The 27,782-nt window shown below is 40.2% G+C and overlaps 1 protein-coding gene across 2 annotated transcripts in view; it reads right to left on the minus strand.

Moving 5' to 3' along the window:
* Positions 1-27,782, minus strand: part of SEC24D (SEC24 homolog D, COPII component) — a 73,715-nt gene that overhangs the window by 35,189 nt on the left and 10,744 nt on the right. Inside the window, exons 2-8 of one of the 2 annotated variants that reach the window (XM_020781443.3) lie at positions 22,620-22,795; positions 21,804-21,930; positions 16,710-16,840; positions 11,861-12,133; positions 10,029-10,150; positions 7,088-7,199; positions 5,171-5,298 (exon numbers count right to left, since the gene is read on the minus strand). In XM_020781443.3, coding sequence (XP_020637102.3) covers positions 5,171-5,298; positions 7,088-7,199; positions 10,029-10,150; positions 11,861-12,133; positions 16,710-16,840; positions 21,804-21,930; positions 22,620-22,770 — 1,044 coding nt within the window. In that variant the 5' untranslated portion in view covers positions 22,771-22,795. The remainder of the gene's footprint in view (positions 1-5,170; positions 5,299-7,087; positions 7,200-10,028; positions 10,151-11,860; positions 12,134-16,709; positions 16,841-21,803; positions 21,931-22,619; positions 22,796-27,782) is intronic. The other variant, XM_078376632.1, reaches the window with a different exon arrangement.

Genomic DNA, 27,782 nt, shown 5'->3' on the forward strand with positions numbered 1-27,782 from the left:
AGATTCATGCCTGAGTGGTCAACACATTTACAGATGTCAAAAGGTACAATACTTACTGCCATATTATTAAATCAGAAGGTCAAATAAAACCAATTTATTTTAAAGCCACAGCACAAAGCCAAGGAAACCAAGACAACATTGGCAAATCAATGAAGCTAAAGGTTTATAATTACATTCCATTCTCAGCCTCACCATTTTAAATGTTATTAAAGTATCTGTAAAATGATGTTACAGCAGATCTCAGAAAGTTACACTTAAGAAGTACTTAATGTACTCATGATAGCTTTTGCCAATTGTAATTATTGCTCATTGTTTTGTTGCATTGTTTTGTTATGCAGCTCCTTACATTTTTGGTATTCTACTATTATGATATAAATCTTAAAAAATCCATATTAAAATGCTTGAAATACTTGTACAAGTTTGAAAGTAAACAGAGAGCATTATTTATTACACATTGATATGTTTCAGTATTTTTGAAATGAAGCTTCAAAAATAAAATTATTCTATTAGCTATAAATGTAATTAGCTACAACTACCTAATTTGAAATGCTTAATTTGAAATGTGTGCACTAGATCCATGAAAACAGAATCTGCGCCACAGCTGTTGCATATGACCTACCTTTCAGTTCTCTTCAGAAGATACGTAGCTATATTAGTTCTACATAAGTACTGCTCATTTTTTGAAAATCTGTGCAGTTAAATCCTCCAAAAACATACAAATCTGGAAGCTATTACATGATCGGATAGGATAACAGGCTGAACCATTGCTATATTATCTCCTTATGTCAAAACAGTGATCTGTAATGCAGTTATTTCCAACATTCTAGTGTTACAGAAAGACTGGACTTTATTAGACATCACATGACTAAGTAGTACACAAAATGTTTTGCTGATTTTGAATTCCTTACACCTCACAGTAATACCCAGTGTGGTGTAGTGGAGAGAGCGACAGACTAGGACTCAGGAGGCCTGGGTTCAAATCCCTGCTCAGTCATGGAAACTCATTGGGGGTTTGGGGACAGTTAAAATCATTTATCTTGAAAGCCCTATTAGGATTGCTATAAGTTGGTTCTGACTTAATGGCACATAACAACAATACCCCCCTCTACCTTATACCTGTGGATTAAATTCAAATATACTACTATATTTATATCTAACTCAGATTGCCCATACTATTCTTTCTAAAACATGGCTTCTTTTGTATTGACAGCCAAGTAGAAAAATGCACATTCCAATTATTATGGAGACCAAGCTGGGAGTGCATGAATTAACCGCATAAAGTCAATGCAGCTACTACTCAGCTTTGAAGTGCTGCTTGTTATTTGGATGCTGGTCTGTGTTGGTTCCCTAGGGAAGGTCAGCAGTTGGGATTAGCTAATGGCAGAAGCAGGAACGAGAGACTGGAATGCAAGATGATAATCAAGAAACTGTACTAGACAACAGGTCTTCGAAATGTCAGTAAGCAGGAGCAACCAGAGGGTAGGAATAGAAAGGAAAGAGATTTAACAAGCTTGTGTGCAGAGCTGATGGGTAAATTGCTGCTGTAATGAGAGCTGTGGTTTTAACTCTGTTACCAGAAGGTCATGAAAATAATTTATGACAAAGCTTCTCCTTCTTTTAAACTGGGCCTCTGCTTTCACACAGTACTGAACTGACATCTGAATTACTGACATTTAGACGAGGACATATCCAATCTGTCTGTGATTTTTAACAAACCGTCTAGCCCGGGAGCATTAGCATAGGAACTTTCCATCTGTGTTGCAGGTATTATATCAGTGCTTAATTCCCACCGGCAAAAGGCTGAAGGGGCAGGCTTTCTTTACAAAAAACCTTATGCTTGCCATTAAGCAAAACTTAAAATTCACTCTGAGTTGGATTTCTCGGTTCTGTCGAGCTGCTTCAAAAATAATCCTTCTGTATGCTTTTGGCAGCATAAAGGACCCAGTCAATATCTTCAAAAGGCAAGTGGGATTTGTAATTTCAAAACTATGGCCAGTCATGGTTGTTCTGGGTTTTTCGGGCTCTTTGGCCGTGTTCTGAAGGTTGTTCTTCCTAACGTTTCGCCAGTCTCTGTGGCCGGCATCTTCAGAGGCCAGTCACTTTCTGCCGTTTTCCCCATTACTGAAAGAGGGACAGTGACTACATTTACAGGAGATTATTAAGGACTACTGCCGTCTGTAGCGGCAATGACAAGACAAAATCAATAACCTATAAATCTCCACTCACAGCCATGGAAACTACAGGTAGAGAATACTCAGAAGTAGTTTACCATTATCTTCTTCAGGAGGCATCTTGGGACTGTGCAGCTTGCCCATGATTACATAGACTAACTCTATTTGCAGGAGGCACAGTGGGGAATCAAAATTCCAACTATATCTAAACCACTGAGCTATCCAGCCAGTATATAAGTTGGTTCTGACTACACAGCACACAACAACAGAATAGCCACTGATAGACTCAGTTTTGAAAGAGACACATAAACCATCTCTAAACTATACAACCTCCTTCATTAGCTTTTGCCATTCCATTCCTTATTTCTAAAATATCAATTTACTAAAAAATTTTACATAATGAAATCTAATCTATAAGATTGGCTAATTTTATAACGTATTCTGGGTAGAGAAAATGCACATAATTATATTATGATTATCTTATTAAAACACCATTCTTGTTAAAGCATCTGAAAAATAAAATAATTACCTAACTTTCCAGCAATTATCTCAACTACACTTTAGCAACTGTAATAACTTTGCAATACACAGTAACTTGTTAGGGAACATTTCTAAGCATGGCAAATACAGAGATGTTCTCTGGCATTAAGCTTGCTTTGTAAATTGTAAAACATTATCTCTGGCCAAGATACTGCTAGTAGCAAGCAGTATTAAATGTTAAGCAAAGATCATCTGGTTTATCCAAGCTTGGCAAATATTCATCTATCTCCAAAACCAACTTGCAGAGTGCCTGGCCTAGGATGATAGCTGCTAGCTTTTGTTTTTATAGCCCGTTGCTAAAACACTGGACTGCTAAAAATAAATTCTGTCAAACAAAGATCTTGTATTCTCCAAAAAGAGAGAGAGAAGAAGAAGAAGAAAAAGAAGAAAAGAAAGGAGGGAGGGAGGGAGTAGGAAAAATGAAAAGGTATTATCTTGAGTGCATAAAGACGTTATCAATGCAGAAAAAGATAAAATATAAAATTACAATGTCTCCATGAACTTCAAAACAAGCATTCGTTCTATCTAGTTCAAAAAGTTATTCAAATCGTACATATAAATACATGTTGAATACTCGATTCACAAGATGCTTGCCATGATTTGATGTGGCAGAATTCACTGCAATATTCAAAACTTGGAAATAACCTCCTAAGTGACAATACCATGTAAAGGGAGTGTAATATAAATAAATCTATTTTGTGCATTTTTATTATTGATCTAGCACTAATTCAAATACTTGGATTTCTCCTGTGTTTTAAGGTCCAAATCTAAACTACGACATTGTCCTGGAAATCACAAAATTCTGCTCACCCCTGAAAAGAGTGAGACAGCAAGTCTTCCCTGCCCACATTGCAGAATGCAACTGATGTAGAAGCGATCCCCACAAGGACGTGTTGTGTAGTGATGAGCCAGTCGCACCAGCCCCAAACAGAGGGAGTATGTCAAAGACAACTAACACACCCTCTCAGAAGGCTATTTTTGGGAAGTGGCAGTTATCACAAATATCGGGAGATGATCTGTTACAAGGATACGCCTTTTCAAAACTTGGAAATAACAGTACAGTTAAACATATTTATTTCCAATGAAACCAAATAAAGGACAAACTTGTATATCTGATTGTATTGTTGAAATTTTTAGAGTAAAAAACAAATCAATCTGCATTGTTTTAAGAAGTCTAAACCATCTGGGAGTGAAGTGGAATCTAAAATAGATCAAGCAAGCAAGTCATAAAACAGTGAAATCCAAGCAGGCGTACCATCTTCAAAAAGTTTATATAGCAATCTTGCAATGAAGCTACCTAAAAGTTGCTTTGACTGTATTGCCCTTCCATAGAAATGCTCCAGATTCACAAAAAGGTCTGAGAATAACAATGAGGGTGGGTTTTTTTCCCCACTGCAATTCCAATTACTTATTGTTAGCTGAAACCAGCATGTCAAAGTCAACACTGAGTTCACTGATAAATAGAAGGATGGCAGCAAATCACATTAAACTAGTTCATAGAATGCACCCCAAACTTTCCAAGTTAGCATTATTTGCCCATACAACTGTACAAGTCAAATCAGTTCAGATTTTGTAGCTAAAATAGTATTCCCACCAGAATTTCTAGCAATACAAAGAAACAAGAAAGCCATTAACCTAGTGGGACAAGGTGTTCTAGATATACATATAAATTTCTATGAATTTTTGGCAAAGGTTTACATACAAAAATGTCCCCCTTTTATCCAAGACTGAATATTAGGAGTTCTCTCCTATCCTACATACAAACCATACATATCCAAAATGTTAAGAGGGCAAATACTCTGGCAGAAATGAATCATTTTCTCTCTGCAGGAACACAAGGTTGGTTCAGGTGGATTCCTCTGGAGGAATGCTAATGCCAGTGTGGACAGCCAGCAGTGGAAACTCTGGACTGTACAGGGTTGTAGTGCAATCTGCACGACAGTCCAAGATTAGAACCCAGTGACTAGTGGGTAAAAGTGATTGGAGGAATTAGAATATATTGGGAGTTTTTGCTGACAGGTCAGACTCTAAGACTTATATTTGATCCATGTGGAATTTTATTGGCAGCCCATTCTTTTAAGAAGAAATGATTTAAAGTTCATGTGATAAATTGCTAGCAGAACTCGGTACAATAAAACTGATGAGGAAGAGGAGGGAATGTTAAGGCACCAGTTAATTGCTCTTCCGCCTTGTAAGTAAAAAAAATTGCTTGTCATATATTTACTTTCTCTTACCTATTTTTTTTAGCTCAATGATTTAGGTATCTGGCTGCAGAGCCAGAGGTAGGGAGTTTGATTTCCCATTGCGCCTCCTCCCAATACAGCCAGCCTATGTGACCTTGGGCAAATTGTACAGTCCCAGGTGATTTCTGCCCATCAGTAATGTTAACAACTTTCATTCAAAAGCTTAACTTGCAAACAAGAATATTTCCATTCTGATTTTTAGCCTCTCATTCTTACCTCATTTGGCAGCACATTGGCAAAAGGCTTGATGATAGCAGCTAATGGAATTTGAGCCTGCTTTGCCAGGTCTGAAGACGACGGAAAACAATAGGTGGTACATCGAAGGTAACGAGGGCTAGAATTACCTAGAATGTTCAAAATAAGGGCAAGATCAGATAAAGATGAAAAGAAGAGATGAAAACTAGAATCTTTATTTGATAATAAAATCAGAACTAAAAGAAAAGTCCATTTTCCTCTCACAGCGGGGGGGGGGGCTACCCACTTTTTTGACTGCCAATAACTGAGACCTTTGGACTAATCTGGCTGTTGGCAGGACACCTATTCCTTTAAACACACACACTTCCATAATAAGACCAGCAGATAATATCCTCACTCCGATTTGACTTCATGCCAAAGCCAAGCCAACACTTGGCATCATCATAAACCCAAATCAGAACAGCATACTTCCTATGCTCATTCTAGAAATGTGCGGATTTTTAAAAATAAAATAAATGCCTACAAGCCCTTTGGCCGCTTGTACATTTTCTCAACACTTTGCCTCTGCTTGTGTTCCTGCTATCAGAATAACTGGAGTACCATTATAAATATTTAACTTTGCCTGCACAATATTAAGTTGGGGGGTGGGGGGTGCATTTCAGCTTAGGCCACATGAAATTTAAGCTCATCCTTTACAAGGCCTTCAAGGTGATAGAATTAACCAAGTACACCAAGAAAATATTTCTATGTGATTTTCGTCCTGCCAGTTTGACAAACAAAGGCTAGGATCCAATCAGAGTGCTTATACTTGTGCAACCCTCAGTTGTGCAAGTGATTCTATTTTTAACCCAGACTTCTGAAAGGAGGCATCAACACCACCTTATGCAAATAGTTACAGTGGTGCCTCACTTAACGACGATAATCCATTCCAGGAAAATCGCCATTGAGCGAAAACATCGTAAAACGAAATAAAAAATCCCATTGAAACACATTGAAACCCATTCAATGCATTCCAATGGGGTAAAAACTCACAGTCCAGCGAAGATCCTCCATACGGCAGCCATTTTCGCTGCCTGTATAATGAGGAATCCGTCCCTAAACACAGCGGGGAGCCATTTTAAGCACCCGCTGGCCATTTTGAAAACCCGACGATCAGCTGTTTTGATCATCGTAATGCAAAGAAATCGGTTCCCAAAGCAGGGAACCAATCTTCGCAAAGTGAAAAAAACACCATTTAGATCATCGTTTTGCGGTCGCAATTGCGATCGCAAAAAGATCGTCATACAGCGATTTCGTCATAATGCGGGGCAATCGTTAAGTGAGGCACCACTGTACGTGCATTTCCTGGTTCAGGGGAGTGATATCAAGCTTACAGTTGGATATAGGAACAGCCTATCCTGTCCCTAGGTTGGCCGCCTCACAGCAACTACGCAAAACAAAGAGAAGACAAACCTACTGCAGCTGGCACCACTGTACCGCTTGTGTCATATGAAAAAGAAGGAAAGGAGGAACAGAAGGCTGCAGTGATAAATGGCATGGTGGTGGCAGGTGGGCAGACACATGGCTGCTGGGCACCAAGATCAGAATGGCAGTGGACTGATAAAAGACATAAAGACAGAGACTATATACTGCAGCCGCCTTCAAAACAGTCATTTCACTAATCTACTCTTTGGAGATAGGCACTGAAAAAAGAGCAGCATCTCTCCAGAGTCCAAGGAAATCTGGCCACCACCCTCACTCTCCAATGGCCTTTCAGACCTTGATTCCATGTGAGTATGTCCGTTACTACTCTATCAAGATTCAACATGGCCATAGGAATCTGATGAAAAGATATTCTAAACTGACTTTTAAAATATAGAAATTATATGTGTACATTTCAACAACAAAAAATTCTTAGCATTCAACTCTGAATAGGAAAAGAAGAAAGTTCTATATTACCTTGATCTTGGATCACACAATCTGTAGTAACCAAAGGAGGAACTTGGCCTCTGATGTTGGTAGCATAGACTTGACCTCCTCTGGAAACTCTGTCACTTTCAATTACTTGAATCTAATGAATTAAAAAATAATTTCATGAGAAACCAGACTAGACATTTCTTATTTTCATTAAACTTACTATATTTCTCCTTGGCTCAGGCTAGGAGTGTCTTCTTCTTCTAAGAGATAGGAAACATAGAACACAGAAGTTCCTCTCTGTGGTTGAAAACTGCTGAGTATAATCCACTCAAGAGGATAAAGAGATGAAAGAGGACAATATGGTGAAAAATCATACAGGGAAACATATTGTGGACAGAGACCAAATCCATCTCTATTAGATTCTATGCAGAACCTCTTTTGAAGTTCTGTCCTTCCAGAAGAATTTTTCAACTAGAACTTCAAGGAGTGGAATCTCCTTAGATTTTGAAGAGCGTGGGGGACCTTTTTCCGTGGAAAAATTAAAAGCTAACATTCTGGGGGGAAAATTAGCTAACACCATCACCTAAGTATTTTTTATTTATTTGTATTAGACATTGCACGGCTGTGCAGTGGTGAAAAACCTGAACTTATTTATTATTTATTTATTTATTGGACTTATATACCGCCCCATAGCACTACAAGCACTCTCCGGGTGGTTTACAATTTAATTATACAGGCTACACATTGCCCCCCCAGCAAGCTGGGTACTCATTTTACCGACCTCGGAAGGATGGAAGGCTGAGTCAACCTTGAGCCGGCTACCTGGGATTTGAACCCCAGGTCGTGAGCACAGTTTTAGCTGCAGTACAGCATTTTAACCACTGCGCCATGAGGCTTCCACTACTACATTATTTTGCCATAGACTCTTTTGCAATTTTGAAAACTAATGGAGAAAAAGAAATCAAACGCATCAGTCAGGTTTAGCTTATAAGTGTAAAATTGGCAATAAACCCATCAATGCTTTGTTATTAATATGGTTGATTAGCATTCAACCTAACAAACAGAGTAACATTTTAAATTTAATTTAGTTTTGGAACAAGAAATGACACAGCAAATGTCAGAATGGCATGTCACATAATAAATATACAGATAAATCTAAATCCAGTTTAAAACCATTGGCTCAATAGAGTCTATGTAAATCATGATTTACTTTTTCAGCAACAGATTCAGTGAAACTACACTCTCTGGAATTTGCAATTGGATTTAGGCCATCTTCTCTAAAATGTCATGTGTAACTTTTTGAAGAGCTGTCATTTATAATGGCCTATTGAAATATGCAGCTACAACACCTGAATGCTATGTACGTATATCAAAAGCAATATGTCTCAAAACAGGACATTTCTCTATCCCCTTTCCTCCTTCAGTACTATTGCAAGGAGGCTGGAAGCTTTTGCTTCCTGTTTTAAACTAACTTATTTCATCCAATGGGAGGAAAATATCAGTTTAAACCAGTGGTTCTTAACCTTTGTTACTCAGATGCTTTTGAACTGCAACTCCCAGAAACCCCAGTCAGCACAGATGGTAGTGAAGGCTTCTGGGAGTTGCAGTCCAAAACTCCTGAGTAACCCAAGGTTAAGAACCAGTGATTTAAACTATGACATATTCAACTCTATTAAGATCAAACTGTGCTTTATAATTCTGACTAATTTGGACAAAGCATGGTTTAAACTAGGATAACAAGAAATTGGTGAGTTTAAAAGTAGGAATAGATACCTTGGATCTACTCCTTATACCAGGCAGAGGCAGACCTGCACCGCCAGAAGAGACATTGCCACTCATGCACACTGCTAGGTAGACCATATCTGAGCTGGCTCAAAAGCCCATGTTCAACTGCCATGACAAGCTATGGATTATATGAGAAAGTAATAGGCAATGGAAAGTATTAGGCTTGTACACTCCCTTCTTGTCTCTAGTAGGGGAGCAAAGATATTGAAAGTTTTCCCAACTGCTCTTGATTAATTCCAGCTTGCCATGTCATAATGGATCTGGAAGTGTGCTTAATCATAGTTACAATTAATGACATAATTTTCTGGGTTTGCCTAATAAGGAAAGCTGCAGTTAATCCAAAATGGAGATAAATACGTCTAAACTCCTTCACATGGCCATGATGGAAAAGGAAGGGGAATGTTCATATGCTGAATACATGGTATGACTCATGTCAATCTCAACATTAACAGTTAGTCAATGTGGAGTTGGACAACTGTATTCAGATTATTTTGTTTTACCAAAAAACAAAAGCAAACTCTGTACAACTGTAATCACAACTTCAATTCAATATATCTATATATCAGTGAGGAATTAGCAGAATAAAAGGATTCACTGTCTACTTAGAGTTTTTAATGAAGTAGACTTTTCTATACAAAAGTTTTCTTATTATTGCTTCTGGGATAACATGCTAATTTGTCTTTTTCCTGGAAGTTTCTACAGGACCCCTTCCATTCATTCAGATAAGATATAAATGCATTTATTTAAGCAATGTAGATTTTTAACTGCTCAAGCTCCTTTTAAGATATAAAATGTACTATAAATGTAAATGCAAATATAATGAAAACCCATATAGTATTTCTTTTGATTTTAAAGAACTGAAGAGGAACCTACAGACCTGTGTAGTACCTTGCATTTCAGAATTATACATTTAAACATTAAATTAATCAGGACATCCTGTTATGCCTCATTATAATGGGGAACCACTTCAAAAATTTATGACAATAAATTAAATTATAAATCCCACATTCACCTTCATGTTACTTTGGTATTACCCATATATTCCAAAGCATCCTAATCCTTCCACAGGTTTCACACAACAAAGCTCTAATCACAACCAGCCAAGTTGTTCAAAGTTTAGGAATTATGGCTGCTGTAGTCCAAAAGATTTGCAGCATCCATCTATAGGAAAGCTGTTGGAAAGAAAATTCATACTTACTGGGCTTGGAATGGAATCAGGATCCAATTTCCTCTGCTGTGGTCCAGACAGTTGTGCAGGACCTGAAGGAAGGCCACTTGGATAGGACAGCTGTGCACCTGCCATTGGAGGGCCATAGTTCCCTGCAAAAATTTAACAAATATATGGAAAAAGTGCCTCTTTAAAAAAAAAAAAAAAAAAAAAAAAGTCAAAAACTTCCAAATTAAATTTTGATTTGTGGTCTGTTTTTCCTGTCTCCAAACCACCTGATCCTTGCGTGTGGAGGCAAGGATCGTTCTAAAGGCCAGATTGCACTTTCCAGTGACCCTGTTTAGCCCAATCCAGCCCAAGATAATTTACTGTCTATTCATACCCTAAATCTCCCTGGTCCTGGCCTGACTTTCTAACCACTCCAGGTAACTGCACTGCCTCCTCCGCCTCGTCCTCCTTTTCTTCCTCCTCTTCTTCCTCATCCTCTTGTGCTGTGATTTCCATTTTGTCATGTCACTATTTAGCATAAAAATCAGGACATAAATCTGCCAATCAGAAACTTACTGGTCCAATCCAGAACCAGTGTGGTCTAATAGGGAAGTGCAGCATATTTACCAAATTATTTCCCGTGCTATATGACATTATATTTTTAAAAAGAAGAAAGTTCTTATTTTGGCACTGATCTCATTTGCTATTTTCACCCCAGGCATTTGAGTGTCTTCACTTTTTTACTTCCACAAGCCACTTTAGTTACTATCAGCAAAAGCAGCATAAAATCCATTGAGAAAAGAAACATGTGTTTATTATTAATGAGAGGATGTTTATACGGGAGATATAAATCTAATTCACACAGAAGCAGAGGGAGAGGTTACACATTCAAGCACTCTGAAAACCTGGCAAGTGATTTCAGTCCAGCAATATTCAAATTGTTTTCCAGATAGATCCACTAGCAATCTCACAAGTCTCAAGCCAAAATATAATTTACAAAAATTTCCTCCCAACTTTCTCTTACTGCCTTTAAAAAAAATTCCTTCATTGAGGGCTGTAATCACAAATGGAGAAAGGATAATGCTTAATGATATTTCCTTTCAAAACTGTCCGTCACCAAGTGGCTTCCTGTCCTCATGAACTCTGTCTCTCTCTCTCTCCCTCTCTCTCTCTCTCTGTCTCTGTCTCTGTGTGGGGGGGTGTGTACACACATGTGTTGTTGTTTAGTCATTAAGTCATGTCCAACTCTTCGTGACCCCATGGACCAGAGCACGCCAGGCCCTCCTGTCTTCCACTGCCTCCTGGAGTTGGGTCAAATTCATGTTGGTAGCTTCGGTGACACTGTCCAACCATCTCGTCCTCTGTCATCCCCTTCTCCTCTTGCCTTCACACATGTGAGTGCACCACAATAACCCAACCAGCATGGCTAGTGGCTATGCTGGTTAAAGGATTCTGGGAGTTGTCCAATCTTTTCCAAGCCCAAAGGTATTTATATACAGAAAAGGATCAGGAGGAAGCTAGGAAAAAAACAACATTTACACTTTACTATAATTCACAGTTGGATAGATAGTTCAGTGGTTTGGGTCTCTGGCTGCAGAGCCAGAGGTTGGGAGTTTGACTCCCCATTGTGCCTCTTAGGGGAACAGCCAGCCTGTGTGGCCTTAAGCAAGCTGCACAGTCCCATAGAACCCCCAGAAGATGGGAATAGTATATTACTTTTGAGTATTCTCTCTTTGGAAAACCCTGAAAAAAGTTGCAATAAGTCAGAACTCATGATGATAATTGACAGCACCAATTGCCTGCTACACCCACATTCTGATGGATTCAAAACATGAGTCACAACTTGTCACCGATCCTATTTAAATTACACTTACCATACTGGGGAGGAAAACCAGGACCCGGGGCTTCGCCTGAAAATTGTGGTGGCAAGTTGGTGTTCAATGGGCTTGAGCCAGGGATCCCCTCTTGCCTGGCCATTGGAGGGAGTGAAGGTGGAGAGCAGTGACTGTTTAGGTTATTTGCTGGTGGAGGAGAAATCTGAGGGCCAGATGACAAGGCTACTTGATGTGGTTGAGGTGGTGGACCTTGAAAGGACCGTGACTGTCCAGAAGGCACACCAGGAGGTGAATTTGGGACAGGACTGGGACCTGCACAAAAGCATTACTGTTAGACAACACATCAAACTAAAAATCAGAAAAGAATAAACTGATCATTAAAGAAATGTATTTATTCCATAAGACATATTCACAGGGATCCAGCAGTGACGAAACGAGTGAGACGGAGACTAGAGCAAGGATGGAGGAAAACTGAAGAGTGAATCCGACCGAACACAGGCTAGAGCCCATTTGAAAGCCTGTTCTTTGCTGCTGCCATTGCATCTGCACAAAGTTGTCCAGCAAAGTTGTTTCAAGTGGTCAGGGGCTTATACACGCCCCAACAAAAGAACAAAATATTGACCACTCCACAACCTGCTGAGGAATTTGCACGACACTTTGCAGATAAAGTCGCTTGGATCCACTGTGACTTGGACGCTATAATTGATACAGACCCTGTGGATGTAACTTTGCCCCCTGCTGGTTGTGTTTTAATGAATACTTTCCAGTTGGTGCAGTCTGATGATGTGGACAGGATTCTTGGAGAGGTGAATGCCACCACATGTTTGCTGGACACTTGCCCTTCCTGGCTCATAAAAGCTGCCAGAGGAGGAATGGCCGATTGGGACACTCCCCGGTTGGGGAATGGTAAATGCCTCCTTGCAGCAGGTTAGGATCCCTGCTTGCTTAAACGAGGCAGTAATAAGACCGCTACTGAAGAAGCCCTCCCTGGATCCCAGTGTACTGGATAACTACCGGCGAGTCTCAAACATCCCATTCCTAGGCAAGGTACTGGAGCATGTGGTGGTTTTTCAGCTCCAGGGATTCCTGGAGGAAGCAGATTATCTAGACCACTGGTTCTTAACCTTGGGTTACTCAGGAGTTTTGGACTGCAACTCCCAGAAGCCTTCACCACCAGCTGTGCTGGCTGCGGTTTCTGGGAGTTGCAGTTCAAAAGCATCTGAGTAACAAAGGTTAAGAACCACTGATCTAGACCCATTTCAATCTGGTTTCAGGCCTCGCTAAGGGACAGAAACAGCTTTAGTCACCTTGTTGGATGACCTATGCTGGGCATTGGACAGGGGGAGTGTGTTCTGCTGGACCACTCAGCAGTTTTCGATACCATCAACTATGGTATCCTTCTGGCCTTTGTTTTGCAGTGGCTCCTGTCCTTCCTGGAGGGGAGAACTCAGAAGGTGGCACTGGGTGATTCCTGCTCAACGCCCTGGCCACTAGCCTGTGGCATTCCTCAGGGCTCTCCTTTGTCACCCATGCTTTTTAACATCTACATGAAACCACTGGGAGAGGTTGTCCAGAGTTTTGGGGTTCGGTGTCACCAGTATGCAGATGACACCCAACTCTATGTCTCCTTTCCACCTAATTCCAGGGAAGGTGTCTTGACTCTAAACCAGTGCTTGACATCAGTAATGGGCTGGATGAGGACAAACAAACTGAAACTTAATCTGGACAAGACAGAAGTGTTCCTGGTTAGTTGGAAGGCAGATGAGGGAATAGAGATACTACCTGTGCTGGATGGGGTTACACTCCCCCTGAAAATTCAGGTCCACAGCTTGGGTGTAGTCCTGGATTCATCCCTAAGCTTGGATGCCCAGGTCTCGGCGGTGGCCAGGAGAGCATTTGCAGAGCTAAAGCTGATGCGCCAGCTGTGCCCATTCTTTAAGCTGTCGGATTTGGCTACAGTGACACATTCCTTAGTTACATCCCGTTCAGATTACTGTAACACACTCTGTGTGGGGATGCCTTTGAAAACGGTTCAGAAGCTTCAGCTGGTGCAAAATGCTGGAGCCAGACTATGGATTGGGGCCAGCTACAGGGAGCATATAACGCATCTGTTACAAGAACTGTCATGGCTACCAGTCCATTTCCGGGTCCAATTCAAAATGGTGGTCATTATCTATAAAGCCCTATACAGCTTGGGTCCAGGCTACCTGAAAGACCGTATCTCCCTATATGTGCCTTCTAGGCTATTAAGATCAGCAGAGGAGGCCTCCCTCTCAGTCTCATTGCCAGCACAAACACAGCTGATGGGGACATGGGAAAAGGCCTTCTCTGTGGCAGCTCCCAGGCTATGGAATGCTCTCCCTCCGGAGCTCAAGATGGCCCTTTCCCTTTCATCCTTCCGAAAAAAAGCTAAAGACTCATCTCTTCAGGCAGGCTTTTAACAATTACAACTGAATCCCTGAACCCTGAACTGCTATTTTAGCAGATAATTGTAATCTTTTCCATGTTTCTATGTTTTAATTTTTTAATTTTTATTTTAAATCATATATTGTTTTACTTATTGTGATTTAATTGTGTGAATTTTAATGCTGTGAGCTACCTTGGGTCCGTTTGTTGGAAGAAATGTGGCTTACAAATAAAACTAATAATAAAACTACTACTACTACTAACAACAACAACAATGTATTTACACCTATTTTAGCAGACCCACTTAAATCAGTCACTTATGTTAATAATGCTTAACTTGTTCTATCCATTTCAATTGGTTTACTGTAAACAGAACTAAATCTGGAGTTAGCCCATTAATTACTAAATAACTTCAGTTAGATATATTATACTAACACAACTCTTAAGATTAGCCTCAAGAATCTTTGCTTAAATTACAAAATACTACTATAAGTTCCCAGTTTCTTAGAAATAACTCTGGTGACTCACCCTAATACCTTCAAACTTGAACATGCTTTATATTCAAGTGAAGTCTACATCTCAGTTTTAAACATTACAACCATGAGGGATTATCCAGGATACAAATATTTAAATCATTATTACTGTTAACACTAAGTAACCTTTTGACATTTCATTAAAATAAATAAAGCAAAAAATAAAATAAAAGATTCTTGTGGCCACTTAGACAGCTATTCCAAATGGAAAGCTGGAGTCAACTCTGGAAGTTCTTTTGTTCCAAGACGGTCACACTGAGGTCAGAGAAGTGTGCTGTGATTTTGAAAGGTTCTCCCACAAGTTCTTGAATACTGTCCAGATTCGTGTCAATTTATTCTTTTGTGCAGAAACTGGCCCACTTGTCAGTAAAATGCAGTAGGACATTAATGACGGCATATATAACATTAAACTGGATATGTGTCCAGCAGGAAATAGCTGAACAACAATTCATCGAGAGGGCTGAATGTGTGCTGTGGCCTGAATTGAAACAAAGGGTACTTATCTCACCACATGAGTTAATTAGGTCATCATAGAGACAACCATCGTTTCTTTACATATCACTTTTTAGGCAATTGTCATTGTTTGTAATATCTGCCTTTCTAGCTCTTCTCCCTTTTTCATTACAATCACCCCTCCACAGATTTCATCTAGATGTTAATCTTTTCCAATCTCTTTCTCTTCAGCATTAGACATGCATGAATCTATTTATCTATGCCAGGGTGTGACTGTTGTCTTCCAAAGACTGCTTGTTAAACTACTGTTGAAAAACTCATCACTGCTTTTACCTTGTTCATGTATTCATTGCCTCCCATTTCCACCTAATCATGTCTATAAGTGCTTCTCTACTTGGGTAACATCCCATCCATCAGATGACATGGGCTACAGTCTATGAATGCTTAGACCAAACAAAATGTGCTTGTTTTTAATGATGCCACAATATTCTTTGTTGTTTTTTGCTAGAGTAGATTAACACAACAGCTCTCCTGAAAATTTAAAATGAGAGGGGTTCTCTCCTTCTAAATAGTAATTTAACTTGAGTGATCTGACACACAGTGAACTACAGCCATGCTCATAATGAAGTTAATGAGCCATTAAATATTAATGGCGGAGGGCAAATCTGGTTTAGCAAAACATGAAACTTTCGTATTAGAATCGAAAATATCCTACCAGAATCTTTTGGTGGATTTGAGCAGGTCCTGTTTGCCTTCTGAATACTCAAAAACACGTTCAAAAGTCGCTATGTGCTGTTGCAACCTACTTTGAAGGCACATGACATGCCCATGAGAAAACAATTCACATCATGTTGACTTGATTATGACAAATAGCACTGCCAGCTACGCGTTTTGTGCTTGTTCATTTCTTTTTGGTATTTTATATTGCTCTTCAATCACAAGTATCAAGTTCTAATCAAGGAAAACAGGGACCCATAACAAACCACTCATAACTAATAAATCAGATCCCAAGACACAGTCCTCACTTTTTGCCACTTACCCGTATTTTTTGCACCATAAGACACACTTTTCCCCCACAAAACAGGGGGGTGGAAAGTCTGTGCGTCTTATGGAGCGAAGAAAACAGATTATATTTTCCTGTTTTCTTCTCCTAAAAAATGGGTGCGTCTTATGGAAAGGTGCGTCTTATGGAGCGAAAAATACAGTATTTATTTCTAGTATAGTCCTGACTCGGATCTCATACCATTATGTAGGAGCCCTCAAAAAGAATAGGTTTTGGCCAGTGTGCAAGAGGCTATTTTGTGACAGCAGGCATCTACCTGTAATATTCACATCCGAGAGGTGGGATTCCACCCTGTTTCTTTGTTGTTTATGATTTATTTATTTATTTTATTTATTTAAAATATTTTCACCCTGCCTTTCTCCTTAATAGGACTCAAGGCAGCTCTTATCCTTTATTCTCTATACCTTTCCTGGAGAACTACACAAATCCTTACCATAATTATTTATCTGCATATTGCCAAGCTGACCCGCCAGCTGTACTGTAGATGAAGAGGGTGGGCTGTTTGGATAGGAAGACTGAGATGGGTGGCAATATGGGGGATAAGAAGTCAAAGGAGCCGGAAACCTGTTGAGACAAAAGAACATTAAACAATACCAAGAAATCACAAAACAAATGTTTTCTTGTTTAAGTAACATGTAAAAAACAAGCTACAAAGCTTAAAATTGCAGGCTCTGTTCATATAACCAGTCAAAATTGTGTACATAAACAGCAAGCTTTACTTACACAGAGACAGTGTTCAGAAGGAGAATTTAATGAAAATAACATCCAGATAAATGGACTACAACTCAACTTTTTTTCTTAAGCACTATTGAATCAATCTTCAATTAACCTAACAGTGAATCAGTTGGGATTTTTTAATGCTTTAATAATATTACAAAGCTTTAATAAATATTTAAAATTCTCCTTAATAAAACACTTAAATAGAAATTGGGAATCATTATTATTATTATTAACTACAACAGTATAAGTCAGGGGTCCCCAAACCCTGGTCCGCGACCCAGCAGCGGTCCGTGGCCTATGCAGGACTGGGCCGCAGACAGATATCTCCATTCCCCGAAAAGCGCTCCCCTCTCAAGTGTGCCCACGCATGTGTACGAGCATTCCCTGCTCGCTGCAAGCGGCCACACCCCTGTGAGTGTGACATGCCCCCGCGCACATATGCGCAAGCGCAACATGCCCCACAAGCAAAACACACCACTGCGAGTGCGACCAGTCCACGGTTGGAAAAATGTTGGGGACCACTGCTGTAAGTCACACCTTTCTGAACAATATTGAATGAATATTCTCTTATTCTATTCTTCATTTGTTATTTATTGTGATCTGGAAACCATCGTATATACAGAAACAGAAAGTAAGAACTGTGTCAGACAATGAAATCTCTGAATAAACATACATAGGACTGTGCAAAAGACAGGAGCCAATTATAGGTACTGTAAGTATAGGACTGCAGCTTAAAACACATTTTCTTCCTGTCTGTTTTGTCAAATTTTGTTTCTTGTTTAGTCGTTAAGTCATGTCTGACTCTTCGTGACCCCATGGACCAGAGCACACCAGGTCCTTCTATCTTCCACTGCCTCTCGGACTTGGGTCAAATTCATGTTGGTAGCTTCGATGACACTGTCCAACCATCTCATCCTCTGGCATCCCCTTCTCCTCTTGCCTTCACACTTTCCCAACATCAGGGTCTTTTCCAGGGAGTCTTCTCTTCCCATGAGATGGCCAAAGTATTGGAACCTCAGCTTCAGGATCTGTCCTTCCAGTGAGTACTCAGAGTTGATTTCCTTCAAAACGGATAGGTTAGTTCTCCTTGCAGTCCAGGGGACTCTCAAGAGTCTCATCCAGCACTACAATTCAAAAGCATCAATTCTTTGGCAGTCAGCCTTCTTTATGGTCCAGTTCTCAGTACCATACGTTGCTACTGGAAAAACCATAGCTTTGACTATGCGGACCTTTGTTGGCAAGGTGATATCTCTGCTTTTTAAGATGTTGTGTAGGTTTGTCATTGCTTTCATCCCAAGAAGCAGAGTCTTTTAATTTTGTGTCTGCTGTCGCCATCTGCAGTGATCATGGAGCTCAGGAAAGTAAAATCTGTCACTACCTTCATATCTTCCCCTTCTATTTGCCAGGAGGTGATGGGACCAGTGGCCATGATCTTAGTTTTTTTTAATGTTGAGCTTCAGACCATTTTTTGCAGTCTCCTCTTTCACCCTCATTAAGAGGTTCTTTAATTCCTCCTCACTTTCTGCCATCAGAGTGGTATTGTCTGCATATCTGAGGTTACTGATATTTCTTCCAGCAACCTTAATTCCGGCTTGGTATTCATCCAGTCCTGCATTTTGCATGATGTATTCTGCATAAAAATTAAATAAGCAGGGAGACAATATATAGCCTTGTCATGCTCCTTTCCCAATTTTGAACCAATCAGTTGTTCCATATCCAGTTCTGACTGTTGCTTCCTGTCCCACATAAAGATTTCTCAGGGGATAGATAAGGTGATCAGGCACTCCCATTTCTTTAAGAACTTGCCACAGTTTGCTGTGGTCCACACAGTCAAAGACTTTTGCGTAGTCAATGAAGCAGAAGTAGATGTTTTTCTGGAACTCTCTGGCTTTCTCTATAATCCAGCGCATGTTAGCAATTTGGTCTCTAGTTCCTCTGCCCCTTCGGAATCCAGCTTGTACTTCGGGGAGTTCTCGGTCCACATACTGCTGAAGCCTGCCTTGGAGGATTTTGAGCATAACATCACTAGCATGTGAAATGAGTGCAACTGTATTGTAGTTGGAGCATTCTTTGGTCTTATGGTGCCACAATGTCATTTTTGCTACAACAGACTAACACAGATTTCCTTCTGAATATTCTTTATTAGTTGTTTTTTAAATGTTAACATTAATTCAAAATTAAAAACAAAGCATGTTTTTCTCTCTTTCTCTCTCTCACTCTCACACACAACTCTTATTTAAGCACAGCCACACTCAGTTTGTCCTTATTCAACAATAATTTCTCAACACAGAGAAACTAAGATATACATAATTACATTATACATACATTGAGAGACAAACTTGGACATTAATAAGCTGCAATTTGTATAAAACACAGCATTACTAATTCCAGCCTGTCACATTGAGATGCTGGAACCGAAAAACAAAAACTGAAACAGGATTAATCTCTTGGGCTCATGCATCTTCTAGTTTCATCTTTTAGACTAGGCATGGAGGTCAAAGGTTATGGATCTCTGAGCATGGAATATGCTCCACATTATGGCTGCATAAAGCATATGGATCAAATTATGTCTTGATTTCTAATTTAAATAATTGCTTGATCCAGGAATGAAAGAATCAAGCATTTCCCTTTGATTAATCTGATTTATGCAGGCATTTCTTAATAGATATTCCATAATGTAGCACTAAGAAAAATACTTCTCTTTTCTGAAAGGAAATGTTGCGTTCTATCCAAATAAAAACTTGGCTCTTTAGGCAGGCCTTCCCTCCTGTCAATACGTACTTGACTTTATTTTTATTATAATTTTCTATTTTCCCATCTTGAGCATTACTAAGCATTACTAATCACTATTGTTTTGAATTGTTTTTAACTGTTTTAGTTTACAATGTTTAATGCAACCCGCCCGGAGTAGACTTTTTCTAAAAGGGCCGGATAGAAATCAAATAAATAAATAAACAAACAAACAAACAAATAAATAAATAAAACGGCTGCACAAATATTATAGACTTAGAGGACTTTCAGCCAAGTGAAGCTAGGATTTTCTATGTGAAGCCATAATCCAAGTACTGGTAACTGCAGCCACATCAACAGCCAATGCTCAACCTTGTAGGACAGTGGTCTCCAACCTTGGGCCTCCAGATGTTCTTGGACTTCAACTCCCAGAAATCCTGGCCAGCAGAGGTGGTGGTGAAGGCTTCTGGGAGTTGAAGTCCAAGAACATCTGGAGGCCCAAGGTTGGGGACCACTGTTGTAGGAGACCATATTGTTAAAGAAACTTGATTCCTTTTTTGATGTCCCCAAATGAATAATTGGTGATGAGCACTATAAGCTAGATTTGGGTGGTAAACCACATCTATTGGAAATCTAGTGTGGGTAATCATCCATTTTTAGGACAGAAACAAACAAATGCTCACGATCAAGCCCAGGTTCATGCATTCTGATTTGCTCACTGTAGCCCGTGTAGCGTTCACCCTGCTTATGAATATTTATGTTTAAATCTGCATGCACCAATAGGAGTTGGTGGGGCAGGGTTAAGTGGGGGTGAAGAATAGAGGGTAGTGAGAAAGGGGAATAGGCGGTTGAGAGTGGAGAAAGAATGTTGTTTAGTTGAGAGTTAATGATATTAACTGGACTTTTAACACCTGTAACAATAAACAATTTCTACTTGGTTATTAAATGATACGTTGTCTGGACCTCTGTCATTAATAGTGAACTGGTGGCAGCTGAACGACACGTAGCTTGTGCCTTTACTCTGTCATTAATAGTGAACTGGTGGCAGCTGAACGACACGTAGCTTGTGCCTTTGCTCTGTCATTAATAGTGAACTGGTGGCAGCTGAATGACACGTAGCTTGTGCCTCTGCTTGGTGAAACAGCAGTAGTCCCCAACCTTGGGCCTCCAGATGTTCTTGGACTTCAGCTCCCAGAAATCCTGGCCAGCACAGTTGGTGGCGAAGGCTTCTGGGAGTTGTAGTTCAATAACATCTGGAGGCCCAACGCTGAGGACCATTGAACCAAGGGACAGGCAGGAATGTGACAGCCTCCTCCTGATTGATGCCTAACCATATATTTTTATGAACCTCGTCAGGGGCTATTGGTTTTTTTTTGTTTTAGATTTTGTTTTCTAGAAATAACTGGGAACAGTCATTTTGTTTAGAAAGAAATCAAATGAGAAGAAGGTGAGCACTTCTAGGTTGGGAGGGGATTTAACATGTTCGGGTAGGGATGGATAACCTTGGCATACCACTCAAGTTCTAGGAGCAGAAACCTGCTCTCTCTTGCTCTCTTGCTCTCTCTCTCTCTCTCTCTCTCTCTGTCTCTGTGTGTGTGTGTGTGTGTGTGTGTGTGTGTGTGTGTGCGCGCGCGTAATCAAACTAAGCAGATCAAACCAAGGCCTGTTCCAAGTTATGGGAAGTGGAATGCATTTGCTAGTACTTGACAAGAAGGTACACAGCTGAATTCAAGACATAATTTATAAAAAGTCCTCTGAGAACTCACATGTGTTAAGAACAAGACCCATTTGTATATAAAATAGTTAACATTTGAGATCTGTTAGTCAATCAACTCTGATAGCCATTTGGTTTCACCAGGGAGGGAAAGGCTTATGTGGAATATTTAGCATATATTGGATTTTATGGAGAAATAAGGGAGAAAAAGTTCACTCCAGGATTGAACTGGATAGGATAAGATAAGATAGGAAAACTTTTTATAATGCATTAAAAAAATTTTCCTGTGATGTATGCAGATTACATTTCCATTCTAAAAGTGATTAGTATAAAATGTATGTAATTTCTCCTTTAAAAAATCACCTGTGAGACTGTTGTGTTGCAGTGCTGGGCCCATTCTGGAGATTCATCTGGTTAAACTGGTGAGTGTTATGAGGTGGAGGTCCAATGGGAGCAGCAGACCCAAAAGGCACATTTGTTTTCAACACTGCTAAAAGTAAAAAAAAAAACAAAAGGTAACAGAGAATTGTTACATTAAATTATTACATACAACCAATGCTGAAAGCAAAGAAAAAATAGATTTTAAAAATCTAATTCTCCTCCAGCCATGACATAAGAACAAAAACAACAAGAATCATATTACTATCCTGTACATACCATTCTCATCATATTTCAGAAGCTAAGCAGATATAGGCCTGGTTAGCATTTGGATGGGAAACAAATCATCAATGAATTTAGAGTGTTGTATTGGGGAGGGGTGAGAGCTCAGTGGCCCACCACAGTCCCCAAGTTCAAGCCCCAGCATCTCCACATAGAACTAAAAAAAAGTTCTGCTTGAATCGCCGAAAATTTGTTTGACTCAGAATTGACAAGACTAGGTTAAACAAATCAATGATCTGTGGTACTGTATAGGTATCAGGCTGCTTCCTGGATTGTATGAAAAATTCTATAAGGAGCATTTCCATCCAAACCAGGACCTCCTCCCCTTCTCCTCCCTGATTTGCTCTTTTTCCCAAATCTGCTTTAGAAGGCACTCATTCTGAACCTTCCAAAGAATATTTGGGGGCATGTGGGAGGTACAGAGATGAGGGAAAATCATTGATCCTCTTCAGTGTCTGTTGTAGTGACAGACTATATACAGTATATACATGTACAGCCTTTGCCCCAATGCTATTGTACCTGAGGGAGGTGCAGAGGATGATGGGCTTGATTCTCCATAATGTCCATACAAAGGTGAAGAAGCAGGCTGTCCAAAACCAGAAGAAAACCCTCCTATTCCTGGCTGGGACTGAGAATACGGAGGTGTTGCAACATATCCTTGCTGATTCATTTTAGCAATTTTTAAAAAGAAATGCCTATAGCAAAAGAAACAACAATAAATATCATTAGATTGCCATTATTCAAATGATGCTAAGTACAGGTGAGAAACAAAATGTGTTTCTTGACATACATCATGACTAGAAGCCTTATGGCCAATGTTCTCTTAATTAGCTCTATCATGAACCAGAACCACCCTATTTCTTTGGTCTGGATAAAGCTCACAGAAATTTTCAAACTTACAGTGCTGCCCCACTTGACGATTACCTCGTTAGACGAGGAAATCGCTTTACAATGAAGTTTTTGCAATCGCTTTTGTGATCGCAAAACAATGTTTTAATAGGGAAAAACTACTTTACAAGGATCGGTTCCCTGCTTCAGGAACCGATTTTTCACTTAACAATGATCTTTACAGCTGATCGTCCGGTCTTCAAAATGGCCGCCCGCTGTGCAAAATGGCTCCCCGCTGTGTTTTAGGATGGATTCCTCGCATTACAGGCACCAGGAAAATGGCTACCCTATGGAGGATCTTCACTGGACGCTGAGGTATTTCGCCCATTGGAACACATTGAACCTGTTTTCAATGCATTTCAATGGGATTTTTACTTTCGCTTGACGACAATTTCGTTCTACAGCGATTTTGCTGGAATGGATTATCCTTGTCAAGCGAGGCACCACTTGTATTTTTAATTCAGTTAAGATAAGTGGATAATATTAATTGTGTTCACTATTATGTCTTGTCAGGACAACCCTAAAAAGCCTTCAAGTGTTTTGTTTGGTAGGATGTCCACATTTCTTGACCCAGAACATCACACAGGAAAAATACAGGCATTCCTATGACTGTGGACAATCATTTTACCACATTTGTGCTCCTGCAATGTAATTCTCCCTGTCATCCTGCAGATGAAACAGATGACTTTCCAGTTTGATAATAACTGGGCGAGAGGACCCACATAATTAAATCTAACCTTCCAGCTTTCCAGACAATAAGATGCACTTTCCATTAGGCATATCTGACTTGCCCTGAACTGCAATTTTCCTGTCAGAACAGCCCAGAAAAGTAAGTCAGCCTTATGTTCTTAATCAAAAGCTATCCCTTTCCTTTAACAATATACAAGTACTATAAAGGCATACACACACAAAAAACAATCCTGCAATTAAGGTTTGTTAAGCGAACACTTCAAAAATGAGATAATTCTTGCTTGCGTTCTTCTAGAATTTGCTAGAATTCACACACAATTCTCACATTGAAGGATCCAAAAGCATGTATCCCTCCCCACACATACTTTCCATTCTTCAAAAAAAACAGTTCACATAAGCCACTGTGAACACAATAGCTTCCTAAAATTCATTAGAAAGACAGCCCTAGTCTCTTGCTCATCATCACATGGAGCCACACTGTATGTAGGATTACATTTTCCCAAACTACTACAAAATTCATCTATTCAAAAGTTCATCTATTTACAAAAAAAAAAATCATTGAAGTCTATGTTAGAAAGGTACCAAAACTTAGTACTCTCTTATGGGTTTCTATTATCTCACTTCTGCCCTTCAGCTCCATTCAGTGCTCAGCTGTGAAAATTATTTACCTCTCATCACTCTGATCATGGGAGTCTCCTCCTTAAAAACTTTTGCCTGCTTCCTGTGCATCTCCAACTCCTGCACAAGCTTCAGTTCACAGTTTTGCTCCTCTTTATTCCTCTGTGATTATATCAAACACTTCCAATCCATTGACGCTAACTCATTCTGTTCCAACATCCACAGTTTTCCAAAGGTCTTTGCTCCCCACAAAGACTCTACCCAGTTTCTCTTGCTACCCCTAAGCCTAGAACTACCTCCCACGATCTCTGTATGATGACCTTTATTTCTTTAAATTCACCCCCAAAGTCCTATCTTTTCTGAAAAATACAGCCAAAGTACATGTAACTGAAATAACCACACATACTTCCTATACTTATCCATCTGTTTCAATTCCCACCCTTCTTCTGCTATTTGTTAATTTCGGACTTTAAGCTCCTCAGAACACGAGCCCATCATAACTATCTTTTGTAAAGCACTATGAATACATAATGCTATCTAAGCATCTAGACTCCTAGCCTTCAGGGATTTCATAAAGTTACCACAAGGGGAATAGACATGAAGATTAAACCCCAAATACACTAAGCATTCTGTTTCAGCCAATAGATATTTAGTTGTATCACTTATGGACTTATTTATGTACCATCCTTCTCCCAGTATAGAGTTCAAGAGGAGTCACTCTTAAAGAGTTCTACTTGCATAGGGAAAGTATGCAAGTCACAGTCATAAATTACTGCATATTAAGAAGATGTTGGATACTGTATACTCCTGAATGAGCACCTGATTCTGCAACCAGGCATGATTCCAGAAAGACAAAAGGCACCTCATTAATTAGTAGCTATTTTATGCCACAACGTGACACAATCCATCACATTATTTTTGTCACACAAGTCTACATCACCAATAGGATTCTTCCCACTATGACTTAAAACAGATTCAGTTTAAAAGACAGTGGATGAAATCCTGCCACACAGTTTTGCAACTGGTGTTAACTTTTAGAAGTTAGCTGCTATAAATTAAGAAATCTCTGTAGGTTTTACCTATTGCACACTGAATCACATGACTCTGCATACAACAGATAATGTCTACAGAGATGTCTTAATTTATAGCAATTTGCTTCCAGAAGCTAAGTTCTTTGACAACTGCACAAAAGGATTCCAGCCAATACGTTATAATAGTAAAAATGCCATTAAATATGGTACCTATTAAAAACAAGCACTTAAAACTATTTAAAAGCTAAACAAGAAGAACAAAACACAAGAAAAATATAGAGCCTTTAAAGACTCCTCAATAGCTAGTGACAACCAAAATATTGTATACATATAAAAATATTTGCCTACTAGTGGAAAAAGAGCTCCCTTGATAGGGAGTACCACAACATTACAGAAGCCAACAAGAGGCCCCTCTCTTGTATCTTCACCAAATGTTCCTGTGACCTTGCCAAGACCAAAAGAAAGGCTTCCCCTAAAGATCTCATGAAGAAGGGAAGCATGCGCTCCTTCTGCAAATGGATTAACATTGGTTAGTGAGTAGGGAAGTTGGCTAGGGTGGGTGGGGGAAGGGAATGTGCAGCCAATGAACCAGCACAAACCTCCAAACCAAGGTTTGTGCCCATCTCTAACTCTACGATGATGATGATGGTGGTGGTCTACAATCATAACCTTGCAAAGTGTAATCCAGCTCCATTTTCCTCCTTTTTGTGGAACAAAATAAAGCCTTCTGCAAACCCACTTACAAGAACTCATTAGTTAGTCCCACTTACATGAAGAGAATTATTTCCTCTGACATTAGACACAACAACGGCCAAGAGTTTTATCCTATGCATTGTATTCTCAGAAGCACGGTAAAGGTAAAGGTTCCCCTTCACAATTTTTGTCCAGTCGTGTTCGACTCTAGGGGGTGGTGCTCATCCCCGTTTCCAAGCCACAGAGCCAGCGGTTGTCCAAAGACAATCTTCCGTGGTCACATGGCCAGTGCGACTTAGACACAGAACGCTGTTACCTTCCCACCGAGGTGGTCCCTATTAATCTACTTGCATTTGCATGCTTTTGAACCGCTAGGTTGGCGGGAGCTGGGACAAGCGATGGGTGCTCACTCCGTCGCGTGGATTCGATCTTACGACTGCTTGGTCTTCTGATCTTGCAGCACAGGCTTCTGCGGTTTAACCCGCAGCGCCACCACGTCCCTTCAATCAGAAGCACATGCCATAGATTTTAGCAAGGCTAACTCCCAGGTCATCAGATAAGTCAAGAGATGTGCATACCCCCCTGTTACATAACAGCACTGATGTTACCTGTCTGTCATGGGTTTGGAGGGAAAGTTCCATCCTATGGGGAGTGGAAGGCGGGACATCAGGAGGAGGGGCTGTACTGTATAAATATGTGATGCCTGTGTGGTGAAGGGAGATGCTGAGACAGACTGTGAGACACTGGGTTGGGACGAAGCAGCAGCTGGGGAAGAAGAAGCTGTTGTGGGAGTCTGGGTGTCTGACAGGGTACTACTGTGTGTCAGAGTACCAACCTGATAAGTTCAGGTGTCTGTGGGTTAGCCAGAACTGATGGGTTCAGGGTCTGTGCTTTAAGTTAAAGGTTCTAGGTGAACCAAACTGTATGCTTGTGTGTGTGAGAATAAGCCACGTTACTTTATTTTATTCACCTGATTGTTTTATTTACCCTGTTTGTATTTAAAATAAACCTTATTCTTTTGTTGTTTAAAAATCCATCCCTGGTCTGTGTGACTTATTATAGGGAATGGTTGGTGGCAGCTTAGTAACTGTGTGATAGATCCCAGTAGGTCTGGGTTTGTCACATTGATTGGTGTCCAGCGTGTGGGATACGACTGGTCCAGTTGTCCAGTGGTCCAGCAAGGCCTTGGCAAGTGTGCCCAGAGCAAGGGGGGTCTAGTCAGGGACAGTCTGAGGCGCGTAGGTAATCTTCTAGGTGTACCTCACGGGGAGGTGCGCTAGTAGAAGAACGTGCCAACTGGGGAGACTTAGATTAAGGTGCTCTGAGGCAGCCTAGTTTTGGCGGGAAAAAGCTGAGGAAAAACTGCGTAGCAACAGCGAGCTAGCTTGCCAGCTGAGAGGCCCAGCAGAGGGGGGTAGGCTCTGACTTGATACTGTTACAAGTTTAGTGCTGAAGAACAGCAGCAATCTCTAGGGAGAGCTGGTTCTGAGGCAAAAAGGAAAAAAAGTGGTCGTTTTATTTTGAGGCTTGACTTTTTAAAGCAGCCTGTTCTGAGGGGGGGGTTATGCCCTTGACTCGAAGCCAAGTAGCAGACATGAGTGAAGTGAAAGACCCCCAGATTGACCAAGGTTCTGAGGATGAATTTGGCTCAGTGCAAGGTGACAGCACAGGAGAGCAGAACCCAGAACTTAGAAAATTGATCCTAGCCCAACAGCATGAACTGAGGGTGAGGGAAATGGAGGAAAGATTAGAGAGAGAGAAA

This window comes from Pogona vitticeps, chromosome 5 (genome assembly GCF_051106095.1).
Source record: "Pogona vitticeps strain Pit_001003342236 chromosome 5, PviZW2.1, whole genome shotgun sequence".
Lineage (NCBI taxonomy): Eukaryota > Metazoa > Chordata > Lepidosauria > Squamata > Agamidae > Pogona > Pogona vitticeps.